Source organism: Gopherus evgoodei, chromosome 10, assembly GCF_007399415.2.
Source record: "Gopherus evgoodei ecotype Sinaloan lineage chromosome 10, rGopEvg1_v1.p, whole genome shotgun sequence".
NCBI classification, from domain to species: domain Eukaryota; kingdom Metazoa; phylum Chordata; order Testudines; family Testudinidae; genus Gopherus; species Gopherus evgoodei.
This window is the reverse complement of record NC_044331.1, coordinates 45340279-45356914: the sequence shown is the minus strand read 5'-3', so window position 1 is coordinate 45356914 and position 16636 is coordinate 45340279. Positions and strand designations below refer to the sequence as shown.

General features: G+C 44.4%; 1 protein-coding gene across 1 annotated transcript in view; it reads left to right on the top strand.

Moving 5' to 3' along the window:
* The window catches only part of HCN4 (hyperpolarization activated cyclic nucleotide gated potassium channel 4), a 179751-nt gene that overhangs the window by 39304 nt on the left and 123811 nt on the right, over positions 1 to 16636 (top strand). Inside the window, exon 2 of the mRNA XM_030578700.1 lies at positions 10813 to 11236. Within this exon, the coding sequence (XP_030434560.1) occupies positions 10813 to 11236 (424 nt within the window). The remainder of the gene's footprint in view (positions 1 to 10812; positions 11237 to 16636) is intronic.

Here is a 16636-nt window from a genome sequence, read left to right as displayed (position 1 = left end):
AAGACAAACTCTCCTAAAAAAACAAAAGTCTGGTGACACCTTAAAGACTAACAGATTTATTTGGGCATAAGCTTTCATGAGTAAAACACCTCACTTCTTCAAATGCATGGAGTGAAAATTACAGATGCAGACATTATATAATGACACATTAAGAGAAGGGAGTTACCTCACAGGTGGAGAGCCAGTGTTGACAGGGCCAATTTGATCAGGGTGGATGTAGTCCACTCCCAATAATAGATGAGGAGGTATCAATTCCATGAGAGGCAAAGCTGCTTTTGTAATGAGCCAGCCACTCCCAGTCCCTATTCAAGCCCGAATTAATGGCGTTAAATTTGCAAATAAATTTTAGTTCTGCTGTTTCTCTTAGAATCTTGTTTCTGAGGTTTTTTTGTTCAAGAATAGTTACTTTTAAATCTGTTATAGAATGTCCAGGGTGATTGAAGTGTTCACCTACTGGCTTTTGTATGTTACCATAATTCACCATCAAGAACTCATTCACCTGCATGTCTACTAATGTTATATATGCCATCATGTGCCAGCAGTGCCCCTCTGCCATGTACGTTGGCCAAACTGGACAGTCCCTACATAAAAGAATAAATGGACACAAATCAGACTTCAGGAATGGTAACATACAAAAGCCAGTATCTCTTCAACACTTCAATCTCCCTGGACATTCTACAACAGATTTAAGGCTAGAGCACCGGTTGTAGTGAATCAGATGTGATAGAGTAGCTCTAATGCACTGAGACGTAGGCCAGTACCAGTAGTGAATGCTTTGTCTGGCTCCTCTCCCTACCTGTGGTTCTGACCCTAGCAACACTTAAATATTTATGTAAGTTTCCTACTTGGAGTAGTCCTGTTGATGGCAATGGCAGTAAAGTTAAACAAATGTAGGATCAGGGCCTGTCTTAGTAACTTAGGCCTAGATCCTCAAAGATATTTGGGCTCCTAACTTCCTTTAGTCAATAAAATCATGAATGATGTGTCAAGTATCAGAGGGGTAGCCGTGTTAGTCTGGTTATGTAAAAGCAGCAAAGAATCCTGTGGCATCTTATAGACTAACAGACGTTTTGGAGCATGAGCTTTCGTGGGTGAATACCTACTTCGTCAGATGCATTTGACGAAGTGGGTATTCACTCACGAAAGCTCATGCTCCAAAATGTCTGTTAGTCTATAAGGTGCCACAGGATTCTTTGCTGCCATGAATGATGTGGAGAAAGTGAATAGGCAAGTGTTATTTACCCGTTCACATAACACAAGAACTAGAGGTCACCTAATAAAATTAATAGGCAGCAGGTTTAAAGCAAACAAAAGGAAGTACTTCTTTACACAATGCACAGTCAACCTGTGGAATTCGTTGCCAGGGGATGTTGTAAAGGCCAAAAGTATAATACTGTTTCAAAAAGAATGAACTAAGTTCATGGAGGCTAGGTTCATCAATGTCCATCAACGGCTATTAGTCAAGGATGCAATCCTATGTTCTGGGTGTCCCTAAATGTCTGACTGCCAGAATCTAGGGCAAATGACGGGGCTGGATCACTTGAAATTGCCCTGTTCTGTTCATTCACTCTGAAGTATCTAGCACTGGCTGCTGTCAGAGACAGAACACTGGGCTTAGATGAACCATTGTTCTGACCTATTATGGCTGTTCTTATTGATTTCAGTGGAAGTTAGGAGCCTAAATGTTCTCTAAGGATCTGGACCTTAGCCTCTATGGCAGGTCTGGTACAGCACCATTGACCATGTCCCATCCGCTTACATACATTTTAACTTGCAGTGGAGATAGAGTTTGGTGTAGTCCCAGTTTTATGGAGAACTGGAACATGCACAACTGACGGGAAGCAACTGGCACTGACTAGTATGGCCAGGGTGTTAGTCTGGTAAACTGTTATAGGAAGCAGACTTTGCAGTATACTGTCACGTGATGCACACCTCATTATCAGTACTCTTGGGTGGTTATTTACGGATGGCAGAGTATACATCTTGTTTGCATAGCTTAGTATGGAGTTAATTAAAGCAATTTATCTCATTCTTTTAACAGGTCCCCTAATCATTTTCCATTATGTAACATTCAGGTTTGCTGGGTTTTTAGTAATTTAACACAAGAATTCTCTTTGTGGGTATTTATTTCAGAGAGATTTATCATGTGGATAGCGCATTTGAATCGATCACTATGAGTAAATGAACTTGTTCAGCAGGTGAAATCCTACACTGGGTATTTGCCTAAGTGTCCTTTAATGCATTTAGTCGCAGTGACTCACCACATCTATTCTATTATCTCTGTGAAGAATGCAAAGTTATGACTATCTAACAGAAATATACCAGATCCTGGTTGGAAAAAATAATGCTCAGTATAGAGGAAAGTATCTGTCTAGCCCTCCTTCCTTGTGTGTATCTCTTCTCATTCTACCCAGTGAGTAGCTGCTTTCTGAAACGAACCTTTCCTCCAACCCCCACAAACCATACCATCCCCACTCCAATCATACTGACATCTGCTAATGCATTTTGCAAATGATGATTTCTATTTCTAGCCTAACTAGCAGTCCAGGGAATTAAACGGTGACCTGTTTCCTGCCAAGAAAGTTACTGGTCAGTGTAGTAGTACATCATTCAACATGCATCCTCCAGGAGAGGGGAGCTGCTCCTTTGTCAGGAGAAAAAATTTAGGGAACATTCCCATGTGAAGAGTGACCATATAAAGAGGGGAATTCTTCTCTGAATCAGCTCTTAACCAGTGCCCCAGACTGGTCTTGTTGGAGACAGTGGGTGTTTTTGATGGGATGTGGTCATTAAATATACCATTGCACTCATTGTAAGAGTAGGAAGGTTATCCATGGTATCTCATTTAAATTGCACTCCTGGTGATATTCTGGCTTTGGTTTTGCTTCATTTCTGTGCATTGGCAGAAAGCTACTTGGTTCAACCCAGAGCTGACTGCATTGCAATGAAGGTTGAAAATGGCCCAAATGCTTTGTTAATTTAGAGTTAATGTTAGAATCATATACATGTAGGACTGGAAGAGTCCTCCAAAGGTCATCCAGTCCATCCCCCACAAGATGAAGCAGGACCAAGTAAACCTAGATCATCCCTGACAGGTGTCTGTCATTCTTAAAAATCTCTAGTGATAGGGATTCCACAACCTCCCTTAGAAGCCTATTCCAGAGCTAACCTACCCTTCTAGTTAGAAAGTTTTTCCTAATATCTAATCTAAATCTCCCTTGTGCAGATTAAGCTCATTATGTTTTTGTCCTACCTTCAGTGGACATGGAGAACAATTGATCCCTGTCATCATAAACGTATTTGAAGACTGTTATGTCCCCACTCCAACTTCTTTTCTCAACATTAAACATGTCCAGTGTTTTTAACCTTCCCTCTTTTATTTTTTGCTGCTCTCCTCTGACTCTCTCCACATCTTTTTTTTAAAGTATGGCACCCATAAGTGGACCCAGTACTCCAGCTGCGGTGTCATCAGTGCTGAACAGAGCAGGACAATTACCTCCCACATCTTACCTACGACAATCCTGTTAATACATCCCAGAATTACATTTGCCTTGTTTGCAACAACTTCACATTGGCTCATATTCAATTTGTGATCCACTAAAAGCCTCAGATCCTTTTCAGCAGCACTACTACTTAGCCAGCTATTCCCCATTTTGTATTTGTGCTTTTGATTTTTCATTTCTAAGTGCAAACTACTTTGCACTTGTCTTTATTTAATTTCATCTTGTTGATTTCAGACCAATTCTCCAAGATTGTTTTGAATTCTAATCCCTGTCCTTCGAAGTGCTTGCAACCCTCCCAGCTTGGTGCCACCTTCACATTTTATAAGAATACTCTCCGCTGCATTATCTAAAGGATTTAGACATTGCAACAGCAAGCATTGCAACGCCTAACTTTTAGAGGCCTAGAAAATCACAGGTTCAGCACTGAGATCTGCAATGCTGGGTTGGATGCCTTGACTCCCTATTCATTGCAAAGGGAGAGATCAGCGCCTTGGAATGTGATCCACAAAAGCCAGCATGTTAGCCCACACCTGAGCTAGCCAATGGGAGATGATGACAAGAACAGTGTGTGTAAGCCCCACCCCTCTCATGGGGATACGCACCTAAGTCCAGTCTACAGGGAGGGATCTTTCTCTTCCTCTGCTAGGTGGTGGTGGGGAGCGGGGGCTGTACCTGCGTCTCCCACATCCCAGGTAAGTACTCTAAACACTGAGCTAAGAGATGTAAGATGGGTACCACCACCTCCTCTGGCCAGACTCTTAATGGGACTCGGTTTGCTAGGTGGCCTCTGAGCATGCCTGCTGGACTGGGCCCTGCACACAACTTAGGTTGCTGAATGCCTTTCTTCCCCTGGCTTGTGAATTGCTCTGGGCCTCAAGCAGAAGAGAGGAGTCCGGACACGGGAGAGAGGCAGCTGTTCACGTACCCAGAGACAGGAACATGGGCACCCAGGGAACTTTTACTCCGAAAAGCTCAGTTGTCAAGAGAGTTTAGAGTTTACAGGAGTTTTGTGAATCGCAGTGGAGCCAAAACTGAAACATAGGCACATAACACCTGACTTAGGTGCCTGAGTCTGGAGTTTAGGTACAATAGTAACTTTATGGATTCCCACCATGACTCATAAACGAGAATGTTGAATAGTGCCTGATCCAGGACAGAACCCTGAGGGTATGTCTACACTGCAACCAGACACCCACTGTTCCTGTGCCAGCAGATTCAGGCTCAGGCTAAGGTGCTGTTTAATTGTGGTGTAGACAGTTACAGAGAATTGGGTCAGCTAGTAAGCTTGCTAGGGAGGACTAATGACCCAGCAGAGTTTGGCAAAAAGCAGCACCTTTATTATATTGATAGCTAAGCTCAAAAGAGGGACGGGGGGTGTCACATTCACACTCGCATACTCACGTTCCCAGGACAGGCATAGCACTGGAGATGTCAGGATCCTTTAAGGTAAGTGTCCAACAGCACAGCGAAGGATGGTGTGATGAAGTTATGGCTTCCCAAGGCATGATGGAATGCAACGCAGCGAACCACTGGTCAGCCAGTCCAGGCGAAGGGCCTTCATGGGAGGTACAAGCTTGTGAGTGCACTTCTGAGTACATGGCCCCTTCCTCTGCTAAAGACCTGCTCCTCATGCCCTGCAACTAGAGATGACTTGGCTGCATCTGTTTGGCCACACTGCATCTCAGCCAGTGTCCATGCACTGAATGTGTGAACACTGCCTAATTAGAGTCCCAGACACCTTGTCTACCTGGGAACTCTTCTGATCTCCCAGCTGTTCAACCAGCCCATTCATCCCACAAGCATTCCAGGAGGGGGGGGTGGGGGAAAGCCACTTCACAGGTATTCAAAGAGGGAGGGGAGACAAGGGGGGTGGGAAGTATAACAGACCTTTTGAGCATACAGGTTATACAGAGCATACAGATCACTGCTGCTCCTACAACATAGACATTTGAGCTCAGACTGCAGCCAGTGCTCTGGGACTCTCCCACCTTGCAGGGTCCTAGTGCCCAGGCTCCAGCTAAGCCCAAATGTCTACACCATAGTTAAACAGCTCATTAGCCCAAGCCCCATGAGCTAGCACAGGCCAGCTGCAGGTTTTTAACTGCAGCATAGACAGACCCTGAGAGACCCCACTAGATACATCCTCTCAGTCTGACAGTGAACTGTTGATGATTGCTCTCTAAGTGTGTTTTTTCAACTAGCTGTGCACCTACCTTATAGTAATTTTATCTAGACCACATTCCCCTAGTTTGCTTATGTTATGTGGGACTGTGTCCAAAGCCTGACTAAAATCAAAGAGCTAGCATGTCTACTTCTTCCCCCCATCCACTAGGCCAGTAATCCTCTCAAAGAAGGAAATGAGGTTGGTTTGGCATGATTTGTTCTGGACAATACCATGTTGGCTATTACTCATCACCCTGTTATCCTCTGGTGATTACAAACTGATTGTTTGATAGTTTGTTTCAGGAACTGAAGTTAGGCTGACTGGTCTGTAATTCCCCGACTCCTCCTTTTCTCCCCTCTTTAAAAACCGGCACTATGTTTGCCCTTCTGCAGTCCTCCTGGACCTCACCTGTGCTCTGAGTTCTCAAAGATAATCTGAGATTGCTTCAGCTAGTTCCTTATGTACCCTTGGGTGAATTTCATCAGGCCCTGCCAACTTGAATACATTTAAGTTCTCATACTATTCTTTAACTTGTTCTTTCCCTGTTCTGGCTTGCATTTCTTCGTCCTTGTTGTTGCTTAAGTATATTTTTCTTATGAAAACTGCAAACGCTTAAAAATCCAGGAGAACATAAGTTAAGGCAGCATTCATGCCCAATACAATATCAGTCTCCAAACATTAGACTGATATCATCCATGATATTGATCCAGACTAACACAGTAATACCCCTCTGACACGCAATCATTTTCTGTTCCATAATACTATTCCCTCTCAATGCATACAGCGAAAAACTGAAAATCCCACTGCAGCATGCACTCTGAACTTTGTCCTTCCAACATTACAATATTTAATTTAATGTTAGTTATTGTAAAATTACAATTCTAGCACGTCCACACAACATGCACTAGGTATTGAACAGAAAGCTGATTTAACTCGCTGATCAAAAATCACAAACGAACATCTGCTAGGTATTTATACTGTGACTTTTAAAAAATCAGATCAGCTATGCAATACCCACTGCCATTCAGAAATTCTCACAAATATGACTGAAATGCACATGCCCACCCTATTTCATAGGCATATCCGTGGAACGTTGTAACTAAATTACAGATTAGCAGGTCAGAGTTAAGTGTGCAGGCTGCAGTGTGAATTTTTTTTTTCCCAGTTCTAAGGTATGTGATCGTATTGTATTCAAAGCAAGTATGTTAGAACTGGCTGGTCAGACAGTGTGACTGAGCAGCTCAAAACAAGAGGAAAACCAGCACTAAGTCAGCTAAAATAAATCACATGCATTCTTGCTGTTAATCTTCTATGTAAGCTTTTGGAAATTGGAGGGGAGCTGTGGTCAGCAAGACAGGAAATGGGAAGGGAAACATCCATAAGTCAATCTCTTTATAAGCTGTAGTCCACACTATGGGAAAAGTTTTAAGATCTACTGGTCACAGCACAAGACTGCAAGTCGTTTGAGTTCTGTTCTCTGCAGTGCCATAGACTTGCTGTGTGACCGTTAGACTATCCCTTAACTTCACCATGTCTTCGGTTCCTCATCTGTAAAATGGAGGTGATAATCCTTACCCACCCTTCAGGGGAGTTATGAGGCTAAATTTATTACTGTTTGGGAAGTGCTTTGGGATCCTTGGGAGGCATTGGAGAAATGCAGTGCACGGTTATTAATAATTGCTACTAGCCCTTCTAAACGTCACATGCATTTTTATTCATCTCAATCAATAACTTAGAAAGGGCAAAAAGAGGCTTCTTACTGCAAATATAAAATGACATGAAGATGTTTGACCCCCCCAAAGTGTTGTGATCACTGAGCAGCCATTGACACTAAATTAATGATCTTTCACTAAGTGTGGTGCATTTGACCTAGATTTATGTGGGCTGTGGCTTCCTTATTGTTGCATTTATAACGTCTAGGAATTCTGGTTAGCAAATTCCACTAGGCACCTCTTTTTGTAGTGTGGGAATGGTGTCAAGGCCAAAATCCTGGTGCTTTTCAGCCTTGGTTTTCTTCTTCATAGAGGCCAAAGGTTGTATTTGCTCACCATTTGGGGCACCCATTAGTGAGTAGTCAGTGCATTGGATATAGATGCTCATCGTCTCTATTCCATATGTGATGCCTTCTGAATGCCAGGAACAAGAGGAATCGATGGCATTTGTCTTGACTCATTTCTCCAAATCTGGGCTGAAACTCTGCTTTAAGTACCACATGGAAATGAATGTTATGACTTAATCTCTGCTTGTTCGCCTCACAAAACGACTGTGTATGTGCAAAACTCAAAACTCAGCATTATAATATCAGTGGCACTGCTGCTGATCAGGTCAAGGCTGACGTGTTGGCAGAGCTAGGAGGGGTTACTAGGACTGGAGCAGCAGGGACTGCAGTATTCAGGACCACAGGGAGCTGGCAGAGCTCTATATCTGGATTAATTTACAGTGGACTGGAATATGAGGGAGTTCTGCAAATCAGGATTGAAGTATATTGCTCAACCTGCGTGTGGGAAATTTCCTGCTACCCACACTGACTAGTTAGCCAATGCCATCAGTTTCTCACTCTCTGCTGAACCCTAAAATCACCTGCTGATGTTGAGAAAGGCAGGCACAGAAATCAAAAGATCTCTGCAGAAAGTGACTGTCACCTTTATGTGTATGCAGGGCTGGCTGCTGCTTTAGCTTTCATCCGCTTCCTTTGAAACTTGGGGAGGAATAATGCTCTTCTTATATGTGTGCATCTCCTTCTGTATTCCAACAGTGAGATTAAAGATGGCTGAAAGGATATTTCTCTTGGGAACACATATACCAATGTCTTAAAGACTTGCATGCTGTTGTGTGATTATCTAAATTACTTGAATAGGGAAGCTGTGTCATCATATCGCCCTTAATAAACAAGTTTGCAGCTTAGATTTGTTCAGTACTAGCGTGTATTGCGATATGGCATGATGATGCTCTTAGACACACAGTAGACTCATTTTGTTGCTTGGTTTCTAACATCAGCTACTGTGCTTGCATGCTAGGTAGGCAGTTGCACTGGGTATTTGGCAGGGTAACGCCTATGCATCGAAGAGAGAGATAAAATTAGCTGATGGGATATTCAGAGGTGCTCACTGTTGGCCTAACTTTGCTCCCACTGAAGTCCATTACCATGGGCTTCAGTGGGACCAGATTTAGGCCAATGCTGAATACTTCTGAAAATCCCCACTTTGTGTGTCTCTTTCTCTGTAAATATATCTTACACTTATGTTTGGGGAGTGCAGTGTTCATTGATCTAGACAAAGAAGTCTTTTGTTGTTGTTTGTTGACAATTTAACAAAATAAAGATGAGGGGTCAGATCCCCAGCTTGCACAAATTGATGTAGCTTCATTGAACTTGCTAGAGCTACGCTGTTTTATACCAGCTGAGAATCTAGTCCAAGATATAGACTCAAGGAGTAAAATTCTTACCTAGATCTACATTCTGAGCATCCCAAAGTTGGGTGTGGTTGATGCAAACCCATCTTGGCTGTGTAGCGAATTTGCCAAGAAACATGTGCTATGTCTGTTTCACAGACCAAATTCTGTGCTTGATTACATCAATGAAAATCCAGAGCAACTCCACTTAAGAGTTCCTAAGTGTAAATAGGAGTGGAATTTCTCTCTTCTGTTGTAAACCTTTTGGGATGGTGACCTTGTCTTCCTCTTTGTACTCTACATGGCAGAGAATATATTGGGTGCTCAGGAAATGAAGAATAATAAATAAAGTATCTTGTGACTGTGTGAGTAAGCAAACAAAGCCGTTAGATGAGTTTGCCCTGTGCACTTGGTTCATTTACTTTGACAAGCGCATTTTAATTGTTTATGATACTACTTAATATAGCAGTAAATGCCCTGTAGTATACTGTGTAGAAGTAATGCAGTCTTGATGATAATGAGGCCATCGATGTCTCCACTAGTTACACCTCTGTTGAGGATTGGAGTGATGCTACTCGGTTACTTGTGAGACTCCTCAGCAGAGTCTGAGACTAGTGAGGTTTTCTGTCTGTTTTACTCTGGATTAGCTGCTGCAGCAGCATCATGTGATCACGTATCTATTATACTAATGCCTGGTTAAAAAACAGCGAGTGGTTTATAACATCAGGGATTATGCTCAGACACACAGTGCTTTCCAAAAATAAAAAGAATGCTGTTCTGAGAGCCATTCAGATAATATTGATTGACCAATAAAGAAAAGACCAGAGTATCAGAGACTTGTTTGAGGGCACAGCAGTGAAATGTTTCCCTTGGTTACTTTGACAATTAAATACATATCTTCAGGCACACGACTATGAGCTGTATTGATCATTTCTGCACTGCTTGGGCATCCATGTAGCGCTATCTAAACTCCCAAAATCCAGTCTCTGCACACACTAAGCGCAGTGAGAAATCTAAGCTGAATTCTTGGGATACTGCACTGGATCAGAGCAGGCTCCATCTAGTGCAGAGTCCTCTTTCTGAGTGTGATCAGCACCAACTGCTTCAGGGGCAGGTGCAAGAAACCCACAGTGGGCAGTTCTGAGAGAGCCTGCCTGAAGCACTATGTTTCTTCTGACTCCCAAAGGTCAGCTGACACCTGCAGTGAGAGGGTTTAGAATCATAGAATATTGGGTTGGAAGGAACCTCAGGAGGTCATTTAGTCCAACCCCCTGCTTAAAGCAGGACTAATCCCCAGATTTTTACCCCAGGTCCCCATATGGCCCCCTCAAGGATTGAACTCACAACCCTGGGTTTAACAGGCCAATGCTCAAACCACTGAGCTATCCCTCCCCCTTCCTTTCATTAGCTTTTTTTTTTCTTTTAGTGTTTGTTTATTATTAGAATGGTGGTGGTTTTTGTCAGCCATGTAAATGTCTTTTGGGTTATTCCAAAGCCCTGATCAGGATTTTGGAGTGGACACCCCCATTGTACCCTACACCCCCATCAGGATCCACCATGCCAGCAACCTAATATCCCTCTTTACGTTAAGTACCTAAATACAGTGGTCACTGCTGTGCCCTAGACGTACCTCTGACAGGCGGGCAGGGGGTGAGGAATCTAATAACAGTACAGTTTTATAAAGCACATGACTTGGTCTCTCTTGCCCTGGGGGACCGCCTTTGGCTGATATCCTGTCTCTGTCTCACTGCATAGGTTCTACTGGGATCTGACCATGCTGCTCCTGATGGTGGGAAACCTGATCATTATCCCTGTGGGCATCACTTTCTTCAAGGATGAGAACACCACCCCGTGGATCGTTTTCAATGTGGTCTCAGACACCTTTTTCCTCATTGACCTAGTTCTCAACTTCCGGACTGGCATTGTGGTAGAGGATAACACCGAGATCATCCTTGACCCCCAACGAATTAAGATGAAGTACCTGAAAAGCTGGTTTGTGGTGGATTTTATCTCCTCCATCCCCGTGGACTACATCTTCCTGATTGTGGAGACCCGTATCGACTCAGAGGTTTACAAGACTGCCCGGGCTCTGCGCATTGTGCGCTTCACCAAAATCCTCAGCCTCTTGCGCCTGCTGAGGCTCTCAAGGCTCATCCGCTACATCCACCAATGGGAGGAGGTGAGCAGAGGCTGTGTTTCATGTGCACTAGGGCCCTGAGGCCCCTTTCCTCTCACAACAGGAGCACAGTTCTTCCCACTTCACACCACTGTAAGTGGGAGAAGACTTGGGTTCTAGATGTGGCTCTTGGCAAGTTGCCAAGCGGACCCTTAACCTAGCAAAATTTTGGCACTCTTGCTTTAGAGTGTACTCTCTCTTTAAGGGCCGTGATATAATGTGGGGTGAAGTTTCACTGTGTAAAAGGAGAGTAAATTCAGGTTATTCCTCTGCACTTCATATGAGATTGTAGAGTAATCTCAAGGAGAAATGGATAGCCAGTCTGCCTGCTGGTGCTCTTTTAGAGCCAGAAAGCACTACCGGGTAAATAACCTAGGGCAGGGGTTCTCACAACACACTCAACTCTGAGTGTGGCCACTATCTCTTGCTGGGGGCCGCTCTGACAATCCTTCCTAAAAATATTAATTAACTTTAGGAAAAACAAATAAATATGCACAGATACACATCCAAATTCCGACCTATCTCTGTCCTTATCTCCCGTGGCCTTTCAGCGAGACCCTGCCCTGGGGAAGATGGGTTGGGAACTCACCAGCTGCCTGCGGAGTCTCAGACTCTCCATGCCCTGGCTGGGCGGGAGTGGGGGAGCTGATCAGAGGAGTGCCCCAGCAACCAAATATTGCAGCTGCTTCCACAGATAACTGCTGCAGTCCCCACACACACTGGTCCCTCGCATCTCCAGACGCGCTGCCCAGAATGCAGGGCACCGATACCTGCTGGTGGCACCAGCACAAACAGCAAAGCAGCACATCTCACTGCCCTTGGTAACAGCTATTCAGGAGCAACAGCTGGGTGCTGCAGGGAGAGGCCACTGCTTTCTGGGAGGGGAGACTGAGGGTAAGGGTTGGACTGTGACTCAAGCTGTTCAGGAGGCAGTGGAACCTTTACATTGTCGTCTCCCCCCCCACTATAAACATATACATTTGGGTGGGGGGGATAATGCCCCCCAATTTCCATCCATACTTTAGAGGCTGTCGTGGCTTCAAAAAAATCTGCAGGTGGCTGCATTTGAGAAACACTGACCTGGAGTATCAGCCTCTCTTCAGGTGCCTGCACAGACACGGACATTCATTACATGCTTATCTCTTGAGTAAACAGCTTGGTGATCTATTTATAACGTGCCAGCTTTTCTAAATTCTCAAACGCCATGTTCAGGGGAAAAAAAAAGCCAGACAATCTGCTGGCAAGCAGGCACTGCTTGGTGATGGGGAGAAACCTAACAATCTGGCACAGCCTGATAGCTCCCAGCACCTCCCTGGCCCTGCAAGGAAATTCCAATGTATGGATGTTGATACTCTGGTTCCCAGGTTGGTTTGATTGGAGCCCCCTGTCTTGGCTATGGCCCAAGAACTGATCACCTCCCAGTTCCCTGCTCCCTCCACAGGAGCAGGGAAGGAGCTCCCTATATTTATACCCATGTCTCAGGAGCACATCTGCAGTGGAGGAAAGACTGGTTAAGTGTCATGCATTTTTTCTCTTCTCTGTACCCTAGCTAGTCCTGGGTTCCCCAGTTTTGGGAGCACCGATTTTTATGCAATTGTGCCATTTCCTGTTCTGCTCCCCACAGTGGCATGGCTAAGAAGGGAGGGTCCTCAGTCACTGTGAAATCCCTGGGGTTCATCTGTGTGTTCTTAATAATAATAATTTGTATTAGAGTAGTGCCAAAGGTCCCCAATCAAGATCAGAGCCCCATTGTGCTTGGCACTGTGTGGGGACACAGTGAGGGGCAGTCACCCCAAGTAGTTTGTAAATAGACAAGACAGATGAAAGTAGGGAAGAGAAGCAGAGGCATGGGGGATTAGTGGGGAGTGGATTTCCCCAGGTCACACAGCAGGTCAGAAGCAGAGCTGGAAACAGAATCCAGGCCTCCTAGTTCCAATCAGAAAACAGAAACAATACCATGTGAATTAGGTGACCAAACACACAATAATGAACTGTGAGTAGATGAAGCGAACGAATCCATAGCCTGAAAATTGTCTATCCAAAACTATTCATTAATACTGATGAATAAATATGTCTGATAGGATCACAGTCCATTCACAAATGACTCTGGATGGGATTAATTCAGGCACAAATATGTCCGATGAGTTGAATCATAGGACTGGAAGGGAACCTTGAGAGGTCATCTAGTCCAGTTCCCTGCCTCATGGCAGGACTAAATATTATCTAGACCATCCCTGACAGGTGTTTGTTTAACCTGTTCTTAAAAATCTCCAATGATAGAGATTTCACAACCTCCCTAGGCAGTTTATTCCAGTGCTTGACCACCCTGACAGGAAGTTTTTCATAATGTCCAGCCTAAACCTCCCTTGCTGCAATTTAAGCCCATTACTTCTTGCCCTATCCTCAGAGATTAAGCAGAACAATTATCCCTCCTCCTTGTAACAACCTTTTATGTACTGGAAAACTGTTCTCATGTCCCCTCTGTCTTTTCTTTTCTACACTAAACAAACCCAATTTTTTCAGTTTTCCCTCATAGGTCATGTTTTCTAGATCTTTAATCATTTTTGTTGCTTTTCACTGAACTTCAATTTGTCCACATCTTTCCTGAAATGTGGCACCCAGAACTGGACACAACACTCCAGTGGAGGCCTAATTAGTGTAGAGTGGAAGAATTACTTCTCGTTGTCTTGCTTATAACACTTCTGCTAATACATCCCAGAATGATGTTTGCCTTTTTTGAAACAGTGTTACGCTCCTGTTTAGCTTGTGGTCCACTATGACCCCCAGATCCCTTTCTGTAGTACTCCTTCCTAGGCAGTAATTTCCCATTTTGTATGTGTGCAGCTGATTGTTCCTTCCTAGATGGAGTACTCTGCATTTGTCCTTATTGAATTTCATCCTATTTACTTCAGACCATTTCTCCAGTTTGTCCAGATCATTTTGAATTATGATCCTATCCTCCCAGCTTGGTATCATTCACACACTTAATGGCATAGAGAGCACACTTATAATCTAAATCATTAAGATATTGAACAGAACTGGACCCAGAACTGATCCCTGTGGGACCCCACTCATTATGCCCTTCCAGCATGACTGTGAATCAGTGATAACTAATCTCTGGGAACTAGTTATGCACCCATCTTACAGTAGCTCCATCTAGATTGTATTTCCCTAGTTTGTTTATGAGAAGGTCATGCGAGATGGTATAAAAAGCTTTACTAACATCAAGATATACCATGTCTACTGCTTCCCCCTATTCACAAGGCTTGTTAGCTATCAAAGAAAGCTATCGGGTTTGTTTGACATGAGTAGTTTGACTATCTCTAGCCTAGGAGTCTTTGTAGTGTTGAAGGAGCATGAATCTGTTCCTTTCTGCATTATGGTTCTGCTGGTCCAAGAGGAGTTAAATAATTTGGCTGCTGCTTGTACTGAACTTGTTTAAAACATCAGCAATTAAGAGCTAATCAGGCACACTCTTCCCCTGCTACCCTCCCATCTCACAGTGGGCAACTGCCCCTAATTTGAGTCTGATAACATGACCAACATGTGGTTTATTGCACCTTTGCTGCCAGCGACACTAAGCCAGATGTGGCTACCATTGGCATGACATCTCCAGATGCTCTGGAACACTCTAGAGATTGGGCTCTCCAGCAAGGTGTTACACTGCAAGTGTGAGGGACAGATGGCAATGTATTGCCACTGGGGACTACAATGCAGAGCCCAGCAGTGCAAGCCCAGGCCTGTCTTTGGCACAGGACTAAGCTGAAACAGCTGGTTCTCAGGGATGACCCAACAGTAGGAAGGTTTCTTGGTTTTGGGTGGAGTGGTAAGAGATCTCCTTGTTGGGGTGTCACATGCTACAAAGCAGTGAGGTGTTAGGGAGGCCGTTACTTCTCCTCCTTGGGCAAGGTTAGTCTGTTCTGCTCACTGTAATCACACAGACAGTTCTTGCATCTCTTACCCTGAAGTGCCTACAGCTGATCTGTCTCAGACAACAAATTCCATGCAGCTCTCCTCACTGTACAGGCCAGAAATGTACAGCTGTAGCAGGAAACCATGTGAGACTGGATTGGCTGTGGGGGCAGGGCATGAGGTGGAGGGCTGGCTGACCAGAGAGAGACAGAACGATGTGGAGGGCGAGAGGGAAGTGAGGGTCTGTCTGGATTGGGGCCTAGCTGATATGGGGAAATGGCTGCATGTATGGGCAGGCTGAGGAGAGGCTAACATGCAGTCACTCTCCCTTGTTTACTGGCCACCCCCACTGTCCTCATTCTGTCTCTCTATCTAGCTAGCCCCCTACACACAGAGCAGGGATGTGGAGAGTAGTTAAGGAGAGGGTGGGGAACAGTAGCTAGACAGAGTGTGCAGGGGTCAGGAGGAGGCAGGGTTGGTTCGTATGCATGGGCTAGTTAGGAGGACAGCATGAGTGTGATAAGGCTAGTTGGCTGGGGGAAGAGGGAGAAGCATCCTACTCTGTGGGTGGAAACCTAGTGTTGTGATGGAGCTGTTTGATTCACCTGCATGGAGCCTTGTGACTTGCCTTCTGAGGGAGAAATTGCTGCTGCAGGGTGGAAAATAGTCACCTAATATTGAGACTTACGTTCCTTCTGAGGGTAGGAAGTTCAGGCATCCATCCACAGCTCCTCTTGCCACTAAATGCAGAGGGGCTCTAAATTACTGGCCCTACACACACGGACATGTGTGCGTGCTTTCTATCCCGGCTTTTTCTCAGAGTCAAAGGGGTAGAACTTGTAAAATGTTCATTTCCCAAGTTCACTCTACTCTCCCACCCCCATTTGTTCCCCTCTCACATGTTGGAGTTGAACAAGCACGGCATGAATTCAGCCCCACAGTGAGTGTGGGGGAGAACCTTCTCAAAGGCTGCAGTGCAGCAACACAACCAGCCAGTTATCCATTCCTGTCAGTGCCAGAAGGTGCCATGGGCTCAGGAACTGGATGAACAGACAACCCCGACTTCCTCTGTGGGCTTGTGAGGTTAGAGCAGGGCAAAGGCTTCAACCAAGATTTTGCTAATGTTTACTTGAACTAAAATGTAAATTCATTCAGTTAATCATAGTCATTTGTATTTGCTTTCTAAAAGTATTCCTGCAAACAAGTGTCCTGGCAGGAATGACTGTGGAAAGAGCCAGTTTTAAATAACTAGGAGAGAATATTCTTGGAAAGCAGATTTTGACCACATAAATGCAAGTATTTGCCCTAGAAAACATGTCTTAAATTCCTCCAGTCGGGGGACAGAAACAAGACCATATGCCTCTGATTCCACCAGACAGGACCATTGTGGTCAACCTCTGATCTGTGCATCCGATCAAAACAAGCAAGAGTGGTTCAGATTTTGAATGTTAAATACAATAAAAATCTTTGCTCAGACAAAGTCTGAAATGA